The sequence below is a fragment of the Pleurodeles waltl genome, chromosome 8 (genome assembly GCF_031143425.1).
Source record: "Pleurodeles waltl isolate 20211129_DDA chromosome 8, aPleWal1.hap1.20221129, whole genome shotgun sequence".
NCBI lineage: Eukaryota > Metazoa > Chordata > Amphibia > Caudata > Salamandridae > Pleurodeles > Pleurodeles waltl.
In genome coordinates, this window is record NC_090447.1 from 10,995,703 (window position 1) to 11,019,343 (window position 23,641).

General features: G+C 46.5%; 1 protein-coding gene across 1 annotated transcript; it reads left to right on the plus strand.

The window, feature by feature from the left end:
* The first annotated feature begins 4,527 nt into the window (after positions 1–4,527).
* LOC138249025 (pepsin A-like) lies at positions 4,528–23,641 on the plus strand. Its single transcript, XM_069203083.1, has 10 exons — positions 4,528–4,580; positions 10,154–10,310; positions 10,899–11,016; positions 13,160–13,278; positions 13,385–13,581; positions 14,351–14,467; positions 18,725–18,869; positions 19,151–19,249; positions 20,805–20,810; positions 23,516–23,641. The coding sequence occupies exons 1-10, from the start codon at positions 4,528–4,530 to the stop codon at positions 23,639–23,641; spliced, it is 1,137 nt and encodes a 378-aa protein (XP_069059184.1).

Here is a 23,641-nt window from a genome sequence, read left to right on the forward strand (position 1 = left end):
ATCCCCCTCGATCAATGCATCACCGAGCCAGAACAACGCAGCCTGACTTCTTGCGGGAGGAATTGATGCCTGCTGTGCGACAGAAAATCCGCTGCATCGCCCACCGGATCGACACAGCACCCATGGGAGCCCATGCAAAATATGTCTGCAGGCCTGCCATTGCAGCCCCTGTGGAAAGGTGCATGCACCCTTTCACCACAGGTCGCTGCACCAGGCCACTGTAAGTCACCTCTATGGTAGTCCCTCCTAGCTCAGAGGGCAGGGTACAGGTTCCTGTGTGTGAGGGCACCCCTGCATGAGCAGAGGTTCCCCTACAAACTCCAGTTCCATTACAATGGATTTCGCAAGAAAACCATTTTACCCATATACTGGACACAGTAAGGTGCCAGTGGACTTAGTGAGTGCGGGGACGCCATTTTACGCTTGTACTGGACATAGGTCACTACCTATGTCCAGCCACATATGGTAACTCTGAACCTGGGCATGTTTGGTATCAAACATTTCGGAATCATACACCAATACTGTTGCCAATACTGGTTGTATGATTTCATGCACTTTGGGGGGTCCTTAGAGGACCCCCCATATTGCTCCTACCAGTCTTCAGACAGGTTTCTGCCCTCCTGCTGCTTGACCAGCTCAGGCACAGGAAGGCAGAACAAATGATGTCCTGTGGGAGAGAGATGTAACACCCTCTCTGTTGGAAATAGGATGTTACAAGGCTTAGGAGAAGTAGCCTCCCCAAGACACCAGTTTGCTTTGAAGGGCACATTTGGTGCCCCCACCCCATTGCATAAACTGCTTTGCACTAGTCCAGGAACCTGCAGTTCCTGCTCTAGTGCGAAACTGGGCAAAGGAAAGGGGAGTGACCGCTCCCCTGTCGATCATCATCCCCGGGGTGGTGCTCAGAGCTCTTCCAGGGGGCCACTTGAATCCAAGATGTGCAGAGGCCCCTGGGAGCATCTGAGTAGCCAGATCAGGCAGGTGACATCACAGCCCCCTCCTGATAGGTGGTCACTGTGCTAGGTGACCAAACCCCCTTTTAGGGCTAGTTAGGGTCTCCCTCTTGGGTGGGTCCTCAGGTTTGACCTGCAAGATTCCACCAGGACTCCTCTGCAATGTTTACTTCATCTTCTGACCACCGTAACCTCCACTGTGCTCTTCAGGAACCACCAATCTGCAACTTCAGCGACAACTCCGCTTTGCAACATTGTTTCTTCAGCTCCTTCCAGCAACTGCAACATTTCCCCAGTTGTGCATCCTCTGAGGTTGGTGAGACATCAGCTTGCACCAAGAAGTAAGAAGGAATCTCCCTTGGAATGAAGGAGTCACTCCCCTGCATCTGCAGGCACAATCTGCAACGACGACCGGCTGCGTGGATCTGCTCTCCTCCAGAACTGCATTGATATTGCATCACAGGTGGTGGTATGGAGTGGTTTTCTTGGTCCTTTCCGCCAGCTGCCCAACTTTGGAGATGGTGAGCCCTTGTCTTTCCTTGCAGGTCAGTGCTCTTGTGCACCATGACTCTTGCAACTACCAAGGCTTGTTTGCTCCTGCTCCAAGGGATCTTCAGGTGTAGCACCAGCACTGTTTACTTCCAAGCACAGTCTCCTCTCTGCTATTCCAGCGATGGAGACTCCTCTTCAGGTGTGCTGACTGGGTATCACTGTGACTTGCTGTGCCTGATGCCAGTGGATTGCCTATAGGGTCTACGACTGCTTCTGGTGACTCTTCCAACTTCTGAGGCTCTCCTTGGATTCCCCTCAAAGGGTTGAGTCCCCTGAGCCTTGCTGGTCCTCTTCAGCCTTGCAAATCTCCTTTTTTCTTCATTTGCATTTACCAAGGCTTGTTGGTGGTTCTCTGCCACCACTGACTATCTGCAATCCGACAGCTGACATTGAACACCATCTGCATCACTTCAGGGACTCAGCTTCATCTCCTGCACTGCACAACTGGTCTTCTTCCCCTGTCGACCTGGACCTGTATCCACAGAAGGGTGGGTAGTGGCTCCTGCCACGTGCGGACACCCCATCACAAACTGAACTTGTTCCTCTTTCTTTGCAGGTCCTTTTCTGCCAGAAGCCACCTTTGGGTTCTTCCAGTCTGGTCTGGGTCTTGCACAAGCCTTCCATTAGTTTTGGGGAAAACGAGGCACCTTGCTCTGTTCTCCCTGTAGCTGGGGGTCACTCTGATACTCACCTCTTGGGGTTCCTAGCTCCTCCCGCTCCCCTCTAATGATTCCACATACTTGGCGGGGGACCGTATCTTGCATTCCACTTTCTTACTATATGGTTTGACCCTCCTGTATGGCCCTCACTGTTTTCTAATACTTTTGCCAATGCTTGTTGTTTTAATGCTCCTAACTGATTGCTATTTTGTATATAATTAGTGTGTTTACTTACCGCCAGTTGGGGGGACTGCCTATTAGTATTCTAGTATTTGTGTTACCAAAATAAAGTACCTTTATTTTTGTAACACCATGGTTCTTTCATGTGTGTACGTGCTGTGTGACTATAGTGGTATTGCGTAAGCTTTTCATGTCTCCTAGATAAGTCTTGACTGCTCATCTACAGCTACCTCTGGAGAGCCTGGCTTCCTAGACACTGCCTACACTTCACTAATAGGGGATACCTGGTATAAGGTGACAACACCATAGGTGTCCAATCACACAACAGGCCAGCTTTCTACATCCTCTGGGTTCTATTTATTATTTCTTGCATTGCGTGATATCGTGTATCAACTCATCCAAGCATTGTAATAATTCTTATTCAATGGGTAAAAATGAAATCCACAGAACATTTGTTTACTATGGCACACCATGGATATTCTTGCATAAAGTGGGCTTCAGTGGAATGTGTAATCCTCTTGGAATCCTTCTAACTTTATATCAGACCTATTCTTCCAAGATGAGTTTCTAAAAATAAAGATTCAGTGACACTCCCCCGATATGGCAGAATGTGGGCATTTGAATGTGATTTTCATTGAATGATAAATCACCAGATGAATGTGAGATGAGTTGCATTGCTTTTTTCAACTAACAGGTCCGGAATGTGCTGGGAGTTGAGGACTGGGGACGTAAAAACACACCGACCAAGAATTAAGAAGCTCTAGCGCCACATTAGCCTAATGTTTGCTCCATGCCATGCTCCCATGGGTAGACAGTCATTATACCATGCTTGAATGGGCTGAGAGTCTTCATGCCAGGCTCCCATGGTCAGACAATCATTATACCATGCTTGCATGGGCAGTCAGTCTTCACGCCATGCTCAAAAGGGCAGAGAGTCTTCATGCCATGCTTACAAGGCAGACAGTCTTCATGCCATGCTCACATGGGCAGACAGTCTTCACGCCATGCTCACATAGGTATCCATTCTTCATACCATGCTTGCACAGGCAGACAGTGGTCACGCCATGCTCACAAGGACTGAGAGTGAATGGGCGAGTGTGTGCATGGGTGGAAAATGATGGATTACGCAGAGAGGGGGTCGATGAATGGGTTAATTTATGTATGGAGGAATAGGTGAGTAATTTCTTGATGGAAAGGCAGTGGATCAGGGTGTCGGTGGCCACAGTCTCACTAATGGCATTGCTGCTCTCACGCATGCACCTGCGGATTGATCCATCCATACACCCAGTCAATAGCCTACTCCTCCTTCGACATTCACCCAATCACATGACTCCTTCTTCTAAGAGAATACACTCTCCCAGGGTAGCAATGTCCTTCCATGCACACCCCGTCCCTCCTACTCTCTCTGTATCCGGCCAAGGAGTTTTGAAAACGATTTGTCTTCACAATATATTTCTATTTTGCCTATTTCTATTGCACCAGTGAACAGACTGCGGTTCTCCAAGGCAGCAGTATCTGCATTTTACAAATTAAAATGAAATATAAGTTTTAACATTACAACAACCCTTTGTATTCCATATTATTAATTGCAAGTTAACACGTCCTCCTTGAAGCTTCATTGATTCCTATTCTGTCGCAAAGAGAGCCTTCTAGGGTGAGGGTAGGATGGTGGGCTTGAACCCAAGCTCTGTGGTTTGTGAAACGACATGAGTATTCACACCTCAGATAGCCTGACCATGGGGCAGATGTGGAGTCTTCGACCACAAGACGGTTCTTGGAAGTCGTCTCTGCGTCTGACTTGCACCAAACACACCAGCTCAATGTTACCTTGTCTCTAGGTCCTTGCAGGCTCTAGAAGGCACCTGTCCCCAACTCCCACCAGATATGCACATTTCTAAGCATCTTAGCAAACACTGCATCTAATCTATACACATGATATGGTGCACACAGTGGCCTGTGTGTGCACTTTTAGATATTATTGAAACCTAAGGAGATTAGGAGTCTGAATAGCCTCTTGCTTTGCTGGCCCCCTGGTTTATCTCACACGCACACTCCTTTTCCGCACGTGAAGGTTGTCCGAGGGACATCCTGTGCAGTATATAAGGGACCCTTTACCTCAGGTCTCACAGCTCACTCGAGAATCTGATCCCTGCCTTTAGATACTGTGGACCAAAGAAAGAACCATGAAGTGGCTGCTGCTCCTGGGGCTGGTGGTACTCTCTGAGTGCCTGGTCAAGTGAGTACTTACTACGTGTCCCTCAGTGTCCTGTAGGGTCATGAGATGGGAGCTTTCAGAGAGCCTGGTGGCCTTTTCTGAGTGTTTGGTCAAGTGAGTGCTTACTCTGCGTCCCTCAGTGTGCTGTGCTGTCACGGCATGGGAGCTTTGAGGGAGCCTGGTGGCCCTGTCTGAGTGCCTGGTTAAGTGAGTACTTACTGTGAGCGCCTCAGTGTGCTGTAGGGTCATGAGATGGGAGATTTGAGCGAGCTTGGCGGCCCCATCTGAGTGTCTGCTCCAAGTGAGTATTCACTATGCGTCCCTCTATGTGCTGTAGGGTCATAAGTTGGGCGCTCTGGGAGAGCCTGGTGGCCCTCTCTGAGTGCCTGCTGAAGTGAGTATTCTCTCCGTGTCCCTCAATGTGCTGTCATGTCATGAGATGGGAGCTTTGAGAGAGCATGGTGGCCTTCTCTGAGTGCCTGGTCAAGTGAGTACTTACTCTGCGTTCCTCAGTGTGCTGCAGGGTCATGAGATGAGAGCATTGAGTGCCTGGTGACCCTGTCTGAGTGCCTGGTCAAGTAAGTACTTACTCCACGTTCCTCAGTGTGCTGTAGAGTCATGAGATGGGAGCACTGACTACCTAGTGACCCTCTCTGAGTGCCTGGTCAGGTGAGTACCTACTCTGCATCCCTCAGTGTGCTGTGGGGTCATGAGATGGGAGCATTGAGTGCCTGGTGACCCTGTCTGAGTGCCTGGTCAAGTGAGTACTTAATCCATGTTCCTCAGTGTGCTGTAGGGTCATGAGATGAGAGCACTGACTACCTGGTGACCCTCTCTGAGTGCCTGGTCAGGTGAGTACCTACTCCGCGTCCCTCAGTGTGCTGTGGGGTCAGGAGATGGGAGCATTGAGAGCCTGGTGACCCTGTCTAAGTGCCTGGTCAAGTGAGTATTTACTCCGCGTTCCTCAGTGTGCTGCAGTGTCATGAGATGGGAGCACCGGGAAAGCCTGGTGGCCCTGTCTGAGTACCTGCTTAAGTGACCGTCTACTTAGAGATTTACTACAAGGGTGGAGGCTGGTGGGGTTAAGGCAGGTCTACAGTTCAGGAGGCTCGGTAGTGGATTTGAGTTTTATGCTTAGATTACAGCAGTCATGCATGTGGTATGTTCATCTAATGAGGGAGTAAAACTCTGGTATACATGTGCAAAAGAGGTCCTCGTGAACTGAGAGCAAAGACAGACTGCTTAATTCTAAACCATTGACTCTATATGGAGTGCCCGGGTTTGCACCTTCTTTGCATATTGCTGTTGTGGAAAGGATTTGAACTCAAAACGAGGGCCCAGATTTATGGTGGCCTAGTGCCGTTCCAATGCCACATTGGCGTCATTTTTTTCACACTAATGTGGCGTTGGAAGGGCAAAAACACTGCGCCATATTTACAAAGTGGTCCAATGCTTGCATTGTGCCACTATGTAACCCCTCGTGCCACATTATGCCTGCGCCAGGCCTAATGTATGCAAGGGAGGGTGTTCCGGCACTAGAGGGCTAGTTATCTTTATCCTGAGCGCTGACAGGTCTCTACCACCTCTAATGTGAGTTTCTTTCATTTCATCAATGTCCACTCCAGGATGTGTTTATAAGACCCCCCCCCACACCACCACCATCCATCCCATAGTGCAGCATTGGTCAGTCCATCTTCTCTCGTCCTGGGTTCACCCCTCTTCAGTGAAGTATCCCCATTAGGCCATCACTGCTTCCATGTGCACCCCAGACCCTCATGAATTATTATTCAGGCCCTGCCCAGCAGGAAGCGAAGGGTTTGTCAGACAGACAGAGTTGTCTAAAGTGTATACTCTCTGTCTGGGAGGTTGGTGACAGGGCCGATGTGTAGGCAGCACTGTCTCTGGTGGGCATGGGCTGGATCAGGGGGTCTTCTTCAACTTCTTCCACTGGCTACCGGAAATCGCAACAAACACCCCCCACCGCCACTCCAGGTGACATTTCAAAGATGTGCGAGGTTACCTGGCCCACACCATCCACATTTAAACAAGAAAATGCTGTGCAAAATATGGGCGTCCTTTACTTGTGCAGAGCTCCAGTACCTAGTTGGTGTTGGCGCCAGTACTGAGGGGGAGGGGTGCAGTAGAAAGGAAGGCACACGTGGTACTGGGTGCTCTCTGCGCTCTATGTCAGCAGGATTGCCTTCCAAAGTCATTTGGAGGGAGTTGCAGAAATCGTGATCTTTGTTATAACAATGGTGCTGTTTCACGGTACTGTCATCCATTAGTTAAGTAGGAATGTTCCAAAACACATGTTTGGAGAACTCCTTTCCTCAAGAAGCCCATTGGTGTAGGTCTTCTATTCCCACCACCGATGCTGTAGGCATCACCATGGTTCATGATATGGTGGTGAGGGATTGCTGGGCGATGAAACCAGAAAGTGTCTCTTTTCAGTGTGACTAGAAGACCCATGTCTTCGAATGAGGGACATACATCTACTTGTCAGTACATAGAACCTTCACCAGACTAGACCATTTTTTAGTAAGTCCCTCACTGATAAACATAACAACACGAGCTGGCAACAAAGCTGGATGGACGCCTGCCCGCAAGCCTCAAATTAGCGCGTGAGTGAAAACACACTTGAAATACTGGACATGGGTGGGAAAAAGTATTCAAGATGATAGGTTGCTAGAGCTTTAAGTAATTGCTGCTTGAACCTTTATACGAAAGAAGCTGCCCCTAAATAAATTGGTCCAGTTGCATTTAAAAGACAGAAAGGCACAGACGCTTAGACCAGAGTAGGTGGCTGAACTGGAATGCCCTACATTGTTGTAAGGATTAATTTCCAGCATTTCTCACCTGAAAACTGGCAAAGTTCTGGGCCTCTAAAGGTTGTCACCTGATTTCACAAAATGTTCACCCAGGCCCCGATCCTGACACAACTGTTCAAGTCCTAGGACCATCCACCTTCGGAATTAGGGATCTTGGTTCTCCCTAAACCAAGGACAGATTGTTTTTCTGTAGCTCATACTGACCAATCCCTCTCCTTAGTCTTGATGACACACATTGTTTTGGCATATTAGTGGCTGAGCTGAGGCCTAGGCTCCCTGAATTAACCAATCCAAACGATCAGGCTTCATAAACAAGGTACATTATGGAGATCATACAAAAAAGGCATCACACATGATTGTCAACACACAAAACACAGTCACAGGCTGTCCTACCCATGTTGCATGCATCACGAGAGGATCACGCTGGGCTGCCCACCCTCTCTCATTTCTGCTGTTGTCAAGTTTGACCCGTTTGAGAAAATAAGTCAAAAGCTAACATGAAACGGGTGGCGGTAGGCAGATCCCATGATGGACCTGTTTGTGGACAATGTGTTGCTGATGCTGGTTGACCCACTGCCCTTCCTCTGAGCCATATTGGAAGAAGTATCTGAATATGGCAAGGTTCAGGCTTCAAGGTGAGTTCAGGTAACTCACTAGCACGGGCTGTGCAGAAGACTTAAGGCCAAGTGGCAACAAGGATCTCTGTGGACCCCGCATGAAAAACCATCCCTGACAGAAGAGAATAATAATAACTTGCATTGAAATGGCACACCAGAAGGAAAGATGAATAGCTTCCTTTTTATCATGGAACATGGTGGTGATATTCTGCCATTTGTAAGTGTGACAAATGCTACTATAAACAAAGTTATAAAAGAAAATTTTGTGAGCACATAGATATGGATCATAGAGATGGCCTTGCTTGGATTTGAACTTCTGCACTTTGGGTAACACCAGATGCCTGTGTCAAGTGTCCATACAATGCTGCATCTTACTAGTTGTACATTTTAAGGGCAGAAAATATATTTTTCTGAGTCATTATCAATCAGCATATTATTTAAGTCTAGTTTTTTTCTGCAATAATGGGGTGTTGAACCACCTTTTTCTGACAACCCCAGTTGTTACAAAGAAGAATGACACATCTTTATTCGTCTCAATTTCTTAGAGCAGGATGGCTTTATCAGAGGTTTTCAGTTTTCAGAAAATATGGGTAGTAATGAAAATTGATTTGACAAATAAGTAAACTATGAACACAGCACAGATAATCAGAATAAAAGATAACATAGTTGTGTTATTTTCCTGTGGTTAGTACAGGCTGATTCTGTAAGTAGGGTGGATCATGTACAAAAACTATGGGGGTCATTCCGACCCTGGCGGTCCATGACCGCCAGGGCCGGGGACCACAGAAGCACCGCCAACAGGCTGGCGGTGCTTCCTGGGCTATTCTGACCGCGGTGGTAAAGCCGCGGTCAGAAAAGGGGAAGGTTTTCCCCTGGCCCAGGGAATCCTCCATGGCGGCGCTGCTTGCAGCGCCGCCATGGGGATTCCGACCCCCTTCCCGCCATCCTGTTCCTGGCGGTTTTTACCGCCAGGAACAGGATGGCGGGAATGGGTGTCGTCGGGCCCCCTAACAGGGCCCCACAAAGATTTTCACTGTTTGCTTAGCAGACAGTGAAAATCGCGACAGGTGCCACTGCACCCGTCGCAGCCCTGCAACTCCGCCGGCTCCATTTGGAGCCGGCTTCGTTGTTGCAGGGGCTTTCCCGCTGGGCCGGCGGGTGCTCTTTTGGAGGGCGCCCGCCGGCCCAGCAGGAAAGTTGGAATGGCCGCCGCGGTCTTTTGACCGCCTATATGTACAACTTTATTGATCCAAATGTTTCAACCACATTTGAATTCATTGTTATGGTCAGCACCAGGTCATGTTTAATGACTGTGTCAATTTGCATTTGTTTGCTGATGTTTGAAATATGGTGCATTTTACTGTCAAATATAATGGTATCAGTGAGGGCATATCCAACAGTGTTTCAGTTCTTGAAAGTGAGTGAAGGAGTGTGCTACAGTTAGATACATTTTGTTAAACATATGCAGAAAAGTCAACAATCATTTGACTTACTACAAGAGGGCCACCATGGTTTAGGTCAATGTGAAAAGCAATGTTGTCCTACATCCTTGGAGATAGCAGAGCCAAGCCTCACTGCAGCTAAACACTTCAGAAGACATTGGGGAACAGGGAGTGTATGTGTGGAGCTTTGTAGCTGTGGTACGCAAGCAAGGGAGAAAGGGCTTAAGAATGGTGTAGAATTGTGCGTGAGGCTGCTTATCAGGTATACAAGGATAGGACACAATCAGAATCAGGAGGCTGAGCTCACTTCGATTTCAGGGCGGACAATTATTGTTCATCTCTATGGTTGTCACTTGGTAAGTGTAAGCCTTGATGCTGAATCTGGTCAGGTTGTCCAGGTACATGGATGATGTTAATATAGCATGGGATTTTGAGCTAGTGTAGAACATGAATCTGCTCTTCTGAGGGTGCTGTTCCTAAAGCTCTGGCACGTTCTAGAGATGAGCCTTGGACACCGCCTGCCTTTGTTCCGTACAACTAGATACCTCTAGCAGTTCCATGGTAACAGTCGGTGGCTCCTCTCCCATGGGAGTCCTCTTACGCTTCACTCTTTCAGTTACAACAAACCTGCGGACTGCTCATTGGATTCATTGTTTCTCTTTCTTGACCTACTTATGGCTTTCTTTCTTTTCCTTCTAATCTATTAGGGTTCCCCTGAGAAAAGGACAATCTCTGAGGGATCGCCTGAGAGAAAAGGGCCTACTGAGTGAATTTCTGAAGACACACAAAATAAATCCTGGCAACAAGTACTTCCCAAACTTTGCTGCTCAAGTGGCCAGTGAGCCGATGACCAACTACATGGATGTGAGTGAAGCATACCTCACCTGTGCGCGTTCACTTTCAGACTGGAACACCCACACCCTGTGTATTGTATAGTGTGCTGTGTTGCAGGATATGACTGTACCGACACAATGAATGTGTAGAATGGTGCTTCTATAGGATGTGCTAGCGTAGCATACCAACAACGAGTGTGCAGCAATCCTCCGGGTCTTGATCTGATGGAGGCTTGTTGGCTGTGGTCCATGGATGCTTGTGGTTGACAGGCAAGAGGGGAGATGCTGAGTGATTTAGAATGAGTTGCTCACAGCAGGGAGCTGAGTTATGTACACACTGAGCACCAAGAGATATTGCATGACAGACAATAGAGTAGTGAGTAGAGTGTGCAATAGTTTGTGTCCTTTGGTAGGTGTGTATGTGTTGTGTGCCGTGATATTTGTTACAGCCCAGACCAAACACTAGAGCCATATGCACAGCATTTCTGGTGTGGTCATAATGTGACAGACATTGGAGTCATGCGCACTATGTTATAAATTACTTTGTTTACAAGAGTAAAGCTGTTTATGGACCCACACTGCAAAACTTAATTAGAAATCCCCTTCCAATACCCATTAGGTGTCTTATTACGGAACTATCTCCATTGGGACTCCTCCTCAAGAATTCAACGTGATCTTTGACAGCGGCTCCTCCAACCTCTGGGTCCCATCTGTGTATTGTTCCAGCTCAGCCTGCTGTAAGTATCTTCTGAGGTTTCATGATTCCTCAGGGTCTTTATTCCAAGTCCAGCTTTGTGATGTTTTATGCCTCAGCAGCGTCCATTCCACATGCTTTCGAAATTGCTGGAGTAATTCTCAAGAAGAGTCAGAGTAATGAAAGCCGTGCCATCATCTGCTGAAGCCGCTCAGATTTGCTCCACTCCAATCAAATCCCTTCATAGCGTTTGTTTGAAGACTCTTGTAACAGTAGGTTGCACGGCGTTAGAAGAGTGATTCGAGCTTGACTTGAGGATCAACAGCTACGGGGGGAGTCCTTTCACAGCAGCTTTGGTGTGGGCATTCACCCTTAAAGTACAACTGAGTCCGGGTTCTTTCAAGAGATTGGCCCACGGCTGGGCTGTGTTGAGTGGAAGCTGCTGCCAAGGGCCATCATGTGGTCCACCCTTGGGTGGAAGATGGCTCAGGCAAACAGAAATGGTGTTTCATTCCCACAGATACTTAGGAGGCGATACAAGAACTGGCATGCGTGTTGACCCAAGAAGGGATTGGCATTAAACTGGCTGTCTTATTTCTTTTGAAACTATTTCCATGTAGTACTGCTGTCATCACTTTCACACAGAAATTAGTATTTTTTTTATGTTCTTTCGGCCTCTGTTAAATACAACAAGCAGGTGGCCAATGATCAGCCTATGAAACCAATGTCAGACGGTGACAATATAGGTGTCTGATTGTCCTGTTTGCTGCATGATCAAGGATCAAGGAAGTCATTTGTTGTGCAAATGGGCTCAAACTTTAGAACTTAGTAGGTTTAGTGGTGTAAGAAGGTGAATGATATGGTTGACAATCTAATGCTCTTGTTAGCAGTAAACATCAAAGTATTTTGTGGCTGTGTGGTTCCTTGGCTAAAGGCATCAAGCCTTGCCTCACAAACCTACTATAGGATGCTCCTGCACATCCATGCATGGATTCTGCCGCATTCCCAGATTAACCAGTAGTCGTTGACCTGAGAATGCATCAAAATGTTGCACCTCCCCAGCTGAGGCGCAACAAGTAGAAATATCTTTATTTCTCCTCACTTTTTGCCTCTTTCTGCATTCTGCAGCACACAAGAAGGGGGAACTGCCTCTCAGGGTTGTTTTTGTGCAGGACGGTTTCCCTTCATGTACAAAAACAAGCCTGCCTACATCGCAGGAACCCTTGCAACTTGACGCAAGGGTGTCTGCATTGGTGCTAGGCAGCCAAAAGTGCACCAGTGGTAGGAAAGGACAGGAATGCACTGGATGGTGTTAAATACAGTGCACTCCTGCACTTTACCTTTCACACATTGATAAACTGCCCCTCATAGTCTATGCTGTGGTGACCAGTGCTGAGAATAAAGATGTCACAGGAAAATCATGTGTTTTCTGCAATGCTGACTAAACTTTAGAATTATTCAGGCGTCATTTAGGTTTCCAAGTAATGTTAAAGTAAAAAAAAAAGTTATATCCAATTAGGCTGCTTACCTCTCCTGGATAGATGAAAATAACTGGTGCAAATACCTTCCTGTTCACAAACTATCCTTTGTAGCTTATTCCTATTTGTGTGTGCTGCGACGTGCGTGCAACGAGGAAGGAGGAGATATTTCGGTTTGTTACACCAGCCTCATGTAGGTGCACCATTTTGGCCCAAAACCATGTTTGCAAGTCTTTGTGAATATGGGTTTGCATCAAAGTAATTGGGTGGGTGAGTTGTGTGATTGTTTTTAACAAAGTTATGCAAAGCCACACAAATCAGGCTTTGCAGAGTGCTGAAAATACCAAAATAGATTTTCCAACTGCGCTGTGCCAAAAACATGCTGCAACCCCGGCAAAATCCTGATGCATAGAGTGCCCCAAGGTGTGTTGGAAATGCAAGTCAGAAAGGGACCGCCAAGTCAGAAGAATCCATGTTACATGTTAATGACATTGGAATTCGTAAGTATCAACGTAAGGAATAAAACTCACAACTGTGATGTTTTTGTTATTTGAAATTGTATTTATCAGTTACAAATGCTAACTCTTGGCTTTTTGTACCTTTGTAACCACAAAGGACAGATGCCAGGGTTGAGCAGCTAGAGCCTGTCCTAGAGGAGTGAAACTGTCCTGATGAATGTGTGCTAATGATGACTTTTTAAACCCACAGCAAATCACAACAAGTTCAACCCCTCCAGCTCTTCCACCTTCCAGAGCACCAGCACCAGCCTGTCCATTGGGTATGGCACGGGAAGCATGACCGGGGTCCTGGGATATGACACTGTCCAGGTAGGAGGACTGGAGAAAGCAGACATAGCTTGGGCAGATGTGTCCTAAGGACAGTCACATCTGGCCTTTACTTAAAGACTGACCATCTCTTTCCTTCTCCTTGCAGGTTGGAGGCCTCACCGTCACCGACCAGGTCTTCGGGCTGGCCTACACCGAAGCCGATTTCTTTTCTGAAATGCAGTTCGATGGTATCCTGGGACTGGCCTTCCCAAGCCTCTCAGAAGATGGAGCCACCCCTGTGTTTGACAATATGTGGAGTCAGGGCCTGCTGTCTGCAGACCTCTTCTCTGTCTACCTGAGCCCGTGAGTATTTGTATTTACAATGATTTATAAAGCGCATTCCGGCCGTAGCATCGAAGAGCTGCCAAAGAGATGAGCAAACAACTGAAGTGAGCGGGAGAGAGACAAGGACAAAAGGAAGACAGCTCCACCTCAAAAGAACAGGGCAGATTATAGGGTGAAGAGAGACAGGTCTTAAGCTGTTTCCGGAAAGGCAGAAAAGGCTTCTGGTTTCCTGATATGTATCGGAAAGTTGTTCCAAAATGTAGAAGCCGCCACTGAAAAGGCCTTTTCCCCCTATTTAGACTTCCTGCAGCGGGTGACAACGGCCAGATGTAAACTGGCTGATCTTAAACTGTGGCTAGGTGTGTACCACCTTAAAGTGGAGCTCAGATATGTGGAGGCCTGGGAGTGTAAGGCCTTATAAGTGATGCAGAGGGCTTTAAAAGCAATACACTTCCCTATACGCAGCCAGTGGAGTTGCCTAAGGCTTTCAATAGCCAAAGCCGTGCCCGCTAATGTCACCGACAGAGTAATGAAAATGACTGAGGTTGAGCTGTGTCCAGGATGCCACAAACTGTTCTGGGATGAGATGGGGGCAATGGGAGGCACTGCTCCTCTCTGCTGGGGTTAATATGTTCTGTGCAGATTGAAATAGATGGAGAAGAGTTTTGCACTCAGAAGCAGATAACATATTACCCTGCACATGTGAGGCATCTCTTGCTTGAAGCCCTTCCTTCACAATCTTCTGCACAATAATCGATGTACAATTTTCTTTTCTTCGTGATCACAGGAATGGAGCCAGCGGGAGTGTGGTGATCTTTGGGGGCTATGAATCTTCCTACTACACTGGAACCTTGAACTGGGTGCCTCTTTCTTCCGAGACCTACTGGCAGATCACCCTGGAGAGGTAGGTGTAACAAACAGCAGGTCAGGTGGAACAAAGGACAGGTCAGGTGTTGGGATGATCAGTCCCAGACAGGAGGCAGTGCAGCTGGATAGGAAATCATCAACTCAATAGAAGAGTGACGTATAGTTAGGGGGGAGCCCTTGTGCACAAACCCAACCAGCCCTTAGGAAGTTTATTGTTTATTGTGTCAGCTATCAGCCTTAGAATAGGTAAAAGTACAATCTAGATAACAGCAAAAGGAAAAAGCTTGCTTCATGGATGCTTAAAACATATAAAGTACAATCAAGTGAACATCAGGGAGACGTACGATAACTAGGCAAGGATAGCTGTGCTCTCGGCAGCTGCTCAGCAATGACATTATAAGAACATGTGCAGGAGAGCTAAGGTTCACATTATAAGAACATGTGCAGAAGAGATAAGGTTGACATTGTAAGAACATGTGTAGAAGAGCTAAGGTTGACATTAAAAGAACATGTGCAGTAGAGCTAAGGTTGACATTTTAAGAACACGTGCAGGAGAGCTAAGGTTGACATTATAAGAAAATGTGCAGAAGAGGTAAGGTTGACATTATAAGAACACGTGCAGAAGAGGTTAGGTTGAAATTATGAGAACATGTGCAGGAGAGGTAAGGTTGAAATTATGAGAACATGTGCAGGAGAGGTAAGGTTGACATTATAAGAACATATGCAGGAGAGCTAAGGATGGCATTATAAGAACATGTGCAGAAGAGGTAAGGTTGACATTATAAGAACATGTGCAGAAGAGGTCAGGTTGACATTGTAGGAACATGTGCAGGAGAGGTAAGGTTGACATTTTAACAACATGTGTAGAAGAGGTTATGTTGAAATTATGAGAACATGTGCAGGAGAGGTAAGGTTGACATTATAAGAACATGTGCAGGAGAGGTTAGGTTGACATTATAGGAACATGTGCAGAAAAGGTAAGGTTGACATTATAAGACATGTGCAGGAGAGCTAAGGTTGACATTATAAGAACATGTGCAGAAGAGATAAGGTTGGCATTATAAGAACATGTGCAGAAGAGCTAAGGTTGACATTTTAAGAACATGCGCAGGATGGGTAAGGTTGACATTATAAGAACACGCGCAGGAGAGCTAAGGTTGACATTATAAGAACATGTGCAGGAGGAGAAAGGTTGACATTATAAGAACACGTGCAGAAGAGGTAAGGTTGACATTATAAGAACATGTGCAGAAGAGCTAAGGTTGACATTATAAGAACACGTACAGGAGAGCAAAGGTTGACATTATAAGAACACATACAGGAGAGCTAAGGTTGACATTATAAGAACATGTGCAGTAGAGCTAAGGCTGACATTATAAGAACACGTGCATGAGAGCTAAGGTTGACATTATAAGAGCATGTGCAGAAGAGGTAAGGTTGACATTGTAAGAACATGTGCAGAAGATCTAAGGTTGACAATATAAGAACATGTGCAGAAGAGCTAAGGTTGACATTATAAGAGCATGTGCAGAAGAGGTAAGGTTGACATTGTAAGAACATGTGCAGTAGAGGTAAGGTTGACATTATAAGAACATGTGCAGGAGAGCTAAGGTTGACATTGTAAGAACATGTGCAGTAGAGGTAAGGTTGACATTATAAGACCATGTGCAGGAGAGCTATGGTTGACATTATAAGAACATGTGCAGGATAGCTAAGGTTGACATTATAAGAACATGTGCAGAAGAGCTAAGGTTGACATTATAAGAACACGTGCAGGAGAGCTAAGGTTGACATTATAAGAACATGTGCAGTAGAGGTAAGGTTGACATTATAGAAACATGTGCAGGAGAGCTAAGGTTGACATTATAAGAACATGTGCAGGAGAGCTAAGGTTGACATTGTAAGAACATGTGCAGTAGAGGTAGAGTTGACATTATAAAAACATGTGCAGGAGAGCTAAGGTTGACATTATAAGAACAGGTACAGGAGAGCTAAGGTTGACATTATAAGAACATTTGCAGAAGAGGAAGAAGCCCCCATACAAGAGCACGAACTTTCAACCAGTAATCTAGTGCAATACACAATTATATTAAAGTGCAAGAGAGCATTGAAGGACTAACCTATGCAGGTGAACAAGGTATAGCTCCGTACATGATACAATATAGATAAAACAAATAAAAAGCACTCCACCATGAGCTGTCTGGTTGCTATAATCCCTATCACGGTCCGCAGCGCTCTCAGACGTGGCCACACACCCAGGACTGGGATGGACACATTCAGTCCCAGTAAAACCATCACCTAACACATCAGCGCAAAACAAGGTTCTAGTAGAGTTGATGTGCACAAGATCATTAGAGGAGAAGAGACTTCAGGTGCACAATACGTCACAAAATCAAATGAATGATCTGACTGGTATAATGCCCAGCATGATAGGCAGCTCCCAGTGGAGGCCAAGCAGCCATCACTATGGTGCGGGGGTGAAGGGCATTCACACCATAAGCCCTGGCACAAGGCATCAGCGCTGATGTAGCACATTAGGCCTCTTGAATTTAAGAAGGGGAAGGCGCCACCGCCTACCTACGGAATCATATCATATGAACATGGAGTAGTGTGGTAGGATGTCCACCCCTCCGAAATTACACTGGCAGTACTCAGGACCAGCAGCGAGCCGGTGGGTTCTGGTCAGGTATCCCCTGGTTGCCAGAATACCAGTCCGTACTTTACATACAGTGTCTGCTTACGCTCAGGGTGTATTAACTCCAGGTAACCAATACTGTGAGGGCATCAACGCTGTTAAAATAACTCCCTGAGAGAGACCCAGGCTTCAACACAAGGCGCTTTCTCGGCTGCTTGCACTGATGGTATCAATCTGTGATTAGATCTGCTGTGTCCTGCCTTACTCTATCAGGGTCGGACATGTAGGACCCCATCTGCAGCTCATTCAAAGCATTATTACATGGGACGGCTACATGCCCACTCCACAACCATCTCTAGAGGTGGCATCTTCCAAGGATCTCAAATATATTGCTGCCTTTGGGTTCCTACCAGCCTAACCAAATCAAGCACCAGCCTGAGGGCTGCTGACCCAGACATTAGGATACAACTGAGCTCTGAACAGAGCACTAACAAGGGAGTGCCCACCCCAGCCTCCGCATGGCTCTTCACTAATCCTAGCTCTTCTGCTTTTGGGGTAGAGAAGAAGTGAGGAGTGGGTCGATGAGCACCGCCGCTCTACCCACTGAAATTACCACCAAACCCAGGGACACTTTCAATAAAGTCCTCGGAAACTTCAATACATATCACTGACGGAGGACTGAGGACTCACAAGAGTGTTTGATTCTTGTTACAAACAGAGTAAGAGTTTCTTAACAACATCTTTGCATTACCCCTGGGCCCACTGCAGGCAGAAAAGGCACATTCACTTGGAGCCTGGGGCGTTCTCTGGATCTTTTTTTTATTCCTAAAAAAAATAGTAATTTACTAACAATTTTCTGACCTTTCAAAAGGCACATTTATGAATCAGGCCATTTGTAATTAGATGACTTTACAGGGTGAGAGGATAAGTGCACTTTTGTACTTAAAGTCCACCTGCTCCACACAAGTAGCACACACAAGATATTCAAATAGTGAACTTGGTTGGTTTAAATATGTAAGGCCTCATTTGGAGAGGGGCCTTAGTGAGACACCAGACAATTAGTCAGATGCCTTGACTCCCTCCTCTTGTTCCGCTCACTGCATTTGGATTCCTACTGTGGAAAAAATGACATCTGCCCTTGTGGAAATTCACTTTTCTCAAATCTGAGGACAGGAATTATTTTCATCAATTTTTCCATATAATTTCATCAGGAACCTTCCTGTGTAGGTCTGGCATGTACATCATGATGATCCCAGACAGAAAATGTTTTAAATGTCTAAGTCACAGAGGGACAGAGCTTTCAACATTTGGAGGATACTCTGTGTTGTTTCGGAGGATGGTTCCTTCTTTGGAAACTTATCTTCAGCGATAACATGAGTAATGACAAGTCACCCATGCTGCCATCACATAGCATGGTGGACCTGCGAACAGGCTTTGGTTTCCCAGAAACACTACCCACGTCTGTGGTTTGAATTGGTTTTGGGAAACCGTCTACTGACTAAGAAGGCAACATAAATAGAACTTCAAACTGGTAGATTTCCCTAAAATGTGGCACATTTGTACTTTTTATTCAAGATTTCTATTGAAAGATAAAAAGTTATGTTAAGCATGTGTTGTCTAAGGGTTAGCTCACTTGCTGTCCCATCTCGCCCCCCCCAGTATCTCCATGAATGGGAATGTCATCGCCTGCAATGGAGGCTGCCAGGCCATCGTGGACACTGGGACCTCTCTGATTGCTGGTCTGTCCCCCGGTATCTCAAACATCCAGAGTGCCATTGGAGCTTCTCAGAACTCATATGGAGAGGTAAGAGACAGGCCCAGAGGTGTGATCATTACAGGATCTTACCCATCTCTGCAAGATCATGTGGCCCAAGCTCGAAGGCCAATCACCTGCATCTGAGGTCACACCATTTAAACATTTCTCTTCTTCTCCTCTCCTGTTCCTGGATGGTCTCTTAAACAACCTGGCAGATAATTCCACTTTCCATATATTCATTCTGTAATCCATAAAATGCACAGCAATGTCTGGATCATGTTCTTAACACACTTTCTTTAAACGTTTTCTTCCATATTTCATGTCCTTAGTATGTGGTGAACTGTAACTCCATCAGCTCCCTGCCTGACATCATCTTCACCATCAATGGCGTCCAGTACCCAGTGCCGGCCACTGCCTACATCAACCAGGTAAGGAGCATAAACAGCCTCTGTGTGTCTTCCAGGAGCTAGCTTCTAGAGTGGAGGTGCCTAATAAGATAGGCTGAAGGTCAGGAGCATTTCTCTTTTTTCCTTCAATAATGTTATGCTTCCCAGACACCCCCTCTTGAAGAGTCAGATCTCTCTCTGCTTGTGGTCCCAGTCATACAGAACTTTGCATTAGAAAACTGAGCACCAAATTAGGCTGACCTTGAAGACCTCTTTTTATTCCTTCTTAATTCCACCTATCTTATTAGAAATTTCTGTTTGGCTGGCTCAGGTTCCTTAAGATATAGGACTCAACCCAGCTCCTGTCTCAGTTTTTGATACCACCTGTTGGCTCTGTGGGGTGTGCCTCATGCTATAAGATTGATCACAGCAGCTGCCTCGGTTTCTTATAACACTTCTTGGCTCTGTGGGGTTGCCTCAATGATTTTAAAGCATTAATCATGCCTTCCTAAGTAGAGCTGTGCTTCCTGAACACCCCAAACCCGAGGTGACCACTACAGGCTACCCAAGGATATACTTGTATTACTTCTTGCCAGAACTGTGACGACTGTGGTGTACTAACCACTAAATGACAAGTACTGGTTATGGCCGATTCCAGGGTGGTGAGGCTGGTGGAAAGAGTTTCAATGCTGGGGGAGTCTTGTCCCCATAGGAGTCACCGGCAGCATCCAGGAGCCACGTGCAAGGACCACGCAGGATGATGAGGGATGTGTAACCAGGATGTCTCACAATCTGTGGAGAACTTACCATGGAGTGTTACCTAGTTCAAGCCTGACGGCATGGGGGCATAATGAGGCAAAGTTTCTTACATCACCATTTTTAGTGAGATTAGTTAAATATATGCAGATGTCCGTTTGCTGCAGCAGGGTAATCTAGATGGACCTGGTTCCCTGCATGAACGTCAGACCTTTATTGAGGTGCATCAATGGAGGCGTCACTGAAACAAATAACACATCTCAACGGGGATTGATTTTGCTCCAAGGCAAGCGTTCAAAACTTTAACTTGAAATAACATTAGGAAACAATGATTTCTATTCAGAAAGTAAATTCAAGAGAACTGGGCAACCAACATATCCTATTTTTACTGAATTTACAGTTATTATTTCTAGGATGAACCTCTTTCCACATGTACTTCATAGCTAAGGATGGTCCACCCTTTACGCTGCTGGCCTCTTACACAACTCGCCAACAGCATCATCCTCCTGAGGTCCCTTTCAACAAATCAATCAATCACTCTATCAATCAATAAGTAAATAAATCACTCAATAAACCAATCAATCAATCTATCATTCAATCAATCACTTGACTTGAGGTGCGCAGCTTGTCACCTGTGAGGGTGTCCAGGCCAATGGCCTCCCCCGCAAATTCTATGGAGGAACCCCCTGGAAATAGTCAGGAGCTCTCAGTTCAGGATACTGTGGTTACTGTGCTGTGGGGGTCCCTGGAGCTTGGGTCCCCCTCACATCGCAGGGGCTGCGGGATGCTTTGTTATGCCACTGATAGAGGTGCTGGCAAGGTCCAGGTGATCCGGCTGAAGAGCCAGGTCTTCGGCGCATTATGGAACTCCTGTAGGGATGATCTGGTAGGGGTGGGGCGGTCCGGAGGTATAGGGGTACTTCGTTCCATATCTTTGCTGCCAGGTAGGAAAATGAATCATACAGCAAGGATAAGATACTCATTTGAAATTTAAAAAATCACACAAGGTCTGCCTCAATAATGTTTACCAAAATGTTGGGAGGGGTCAATATATACCATTTAAGGTAATATGCAATGTCTTTTGTAAATTAGCAGGAGCGGTCGAGTCATAAGCGGTAATGGATTGCAAACAGATCCACCCCTCCTCCAGCCCGGTTGACCATTTGTGATCCATTTGAAAAGTTGGGATATTGTGAAAGAAACCTTTACAAAGGTCATGAAAACATACAGTCCGGTGTAAAGGGTGTAAAAAGGGTATAATGTTGCTGCTCACACATGGCCCCCTCATGGAGGACACTGGTTTCCTTTGATGAACTCTTATCCCACTTAGAACATATGGAGGAAGTCTGGACTTTATTCACTGCTTCAAGAACAGAGAGTTTGAGTAGTGGGTAGTGCCTTGGACATACATTAAGACATATATTCGGGGGGGCCTCCAGCAAGCCCCAGTCCTTGTGAGATGGATGTAAACAGAAAAGAAGCTGGTGATTCTTCAGGCCATGTTTGTGCCAAACCAGAAGATGGACAAGCCAGTCTTGATTTCCCGCAGAGCGGATTTGTGAGGCTCAGACTGGGCTGATTCTGTTCCTGCTATTGTAGCCCTGTCTGGTCCTCAGTTTGTAAAATCTGTACATGGTCTTTCAAACCTAAGAGCACAACATTTCTTTTAGAATGGAACATATCTTTTTCCAACAAATATTAACCTATCAGAAGGCCTATTTTGCATAGGGCGCACATTCACTGCTTGCTCCACGGCGCATCTTAAAAGACGTGTGCCATGTGCAAACAGAGAAAGGACGCCCTATTACGTAGAATGTGCTTCCCCCAGGACAACCTTGTACTCACGCTGCCCTGGGGGCTGCGCATTTGAGAGAAAAATGGAGCGGCTGCAGCTCTGTGTTTCACTGTGCAGGCGGCAACCTGCCTGCACTTAGATGGAGGATTAGAGATCCCCTAGCAGGCGAGTGAAGTGAGATACTGCGCCCACCTGCAAGGGGATGTCTTGGGGGTCCATGGTACCCATTTCCCCCTCCAGAGGGCTGCTATTTTGGGGCGCACTAACAGTGCACCACCTTTTAGGTGGCACACTCTCTGTGCACCTTCTGACTTGTTTGCCTCTGTGCCCGCATCTAGCATATGACGCAGGCGCAACGGCAAAGGGATTCCCTCATTCGCATGGGGCACCATTTGGTGATAGGACCACACAAGATCCTGTGGCCCATTCTGTAATAGGTCCGCTGCACCCCCAGGGCACTTTTGTAATACGGCCCCAGATGTTTCTGAAGGTTATTGACTGTTCTAATAACCCAGATGCGTCTTGCAACCGATAACTGCGGAGCACCGTCTTTCTTTAGCCAGCATGAGGTTGTTCTAAATCTCCTTACTGGTTACATGTTGAGGCCAGCTCTTTAAGCATTGCTAATATGTGTTAATGATTCACAGCATTTGCCTCATCGCCTGGTAGATGTGGTGTACTATGTGATGCCCTGTGCCAGTTGTTAAGTGTTAGAACATGTACACTTATTTCTCCAAGATCTCTTGAAGTATCCACCTGAGAAACAACCATAAGTGGGACAGTACCAAAGCAGTGATCCAGCTATTAATGTCTAATGTCATATGAAGTAGCACCACGGGGCAGTGCTAGCGAGACTCCATGACTACGCATCCCCTTAACAGAATCCAAGGACAAATTTATTCAAGGTTTTGTGCTGCCCTGTGCCTCACCAGGAGATGCAAGGTGACTCAAAACCTAAAATGAGATTTACCAAGCCACAGAAGGCCACCTTGTGTGACCCTGCATGGCTTGGTAAATCTGGAGTAATGCAAGGCTGTGCAGATTGCTGCCTTGTGTTACTCTGTGGCAGGGAGGTGTGTCATCGGTGAAGTGTAGGTGTTCCCACACATCCAGCCATGAATTTTGACGCATTCCCAGATTTACCAACACTGGTACACCTGGGAATTCATTAGAATTGTACGCCTCCTCACCAAACTTACAACAAGGAGAAATATCTTTATTTCTCCATGTTTTCCCCATTGTATGGGGAAAACGCCTCTGAGGATTGTTTTTGTGCAGGGAGGTGCCTCTTGCTGTACAAAACAATCCTACCTACAATGCAGGCACCCTTGCACCATGGTGAAGGGGGCCTGCCTTGGTGCAAGGCTTCACCATAGAATGTTAAATACAGTGCATTCCTGCCCTCTCTCCTTCACGCAGCACAACAAGGTGGACTGCTGTGTTGCACTGTATGAAAGTTGGATAAATCTGTATCTCCGTTTTTTAACAAAAGAGCACTGTTAACTAGTCTATTAGTTTGTGATGACAGTAGTCAACATTTGCCACCTAGTTCTTGTGAAGCTTTAGAGGGGATGTTGAAGCATGACGAAAGTTCATAGGTGTGAAGGTGGACATTCTCTGTTCGCCTAGGGCACCATTTCAGAATATAGTCGTACAGCTTGTGTCGAAAAGATGTGTGGTCAAGAAAGCATGTTATGGCATGACACTATGCTGCTGTCTGAATCTTGACGTGTCTACCTCTTTCTGTCCTCCCCCAGAACTCCTGCAGCAGCAACTTCCAAGACACCACTGGGGTATGGATCCTGGGAGACGTCTTCATCAGGGAGTACTACGTCGTCTTCGACAGAGCGGCCAACTACATTGGCCTCGCCACTGTTGCATGA

Excerpts from the sequence above, each read along its gene's own strand:
- LOC138249025 (XM_069203083.1), top strand. The coding sequence starts at position 4,528 with ATGAAGTGGCTGCTGCTCCTGGGGCTGGTGGTACTCTCTGAGTGCCTG. Across the intron at positions 13,279-13,384 it reads TGGGATATGACACTGTCCAG|GTTGGAGGCCTCACCGTCAC; the intron begins GTAGGAGGACTG and ends TTCTCCTTGCAG. Across the intron at positions 13,582-14,350 it reads TTCTCTGTCTACCTGAGCCC|GAATGGAGCCAGCGGGAGTG; the intron begins GTGAGTATTTGT and ends TCGTGATCACAG.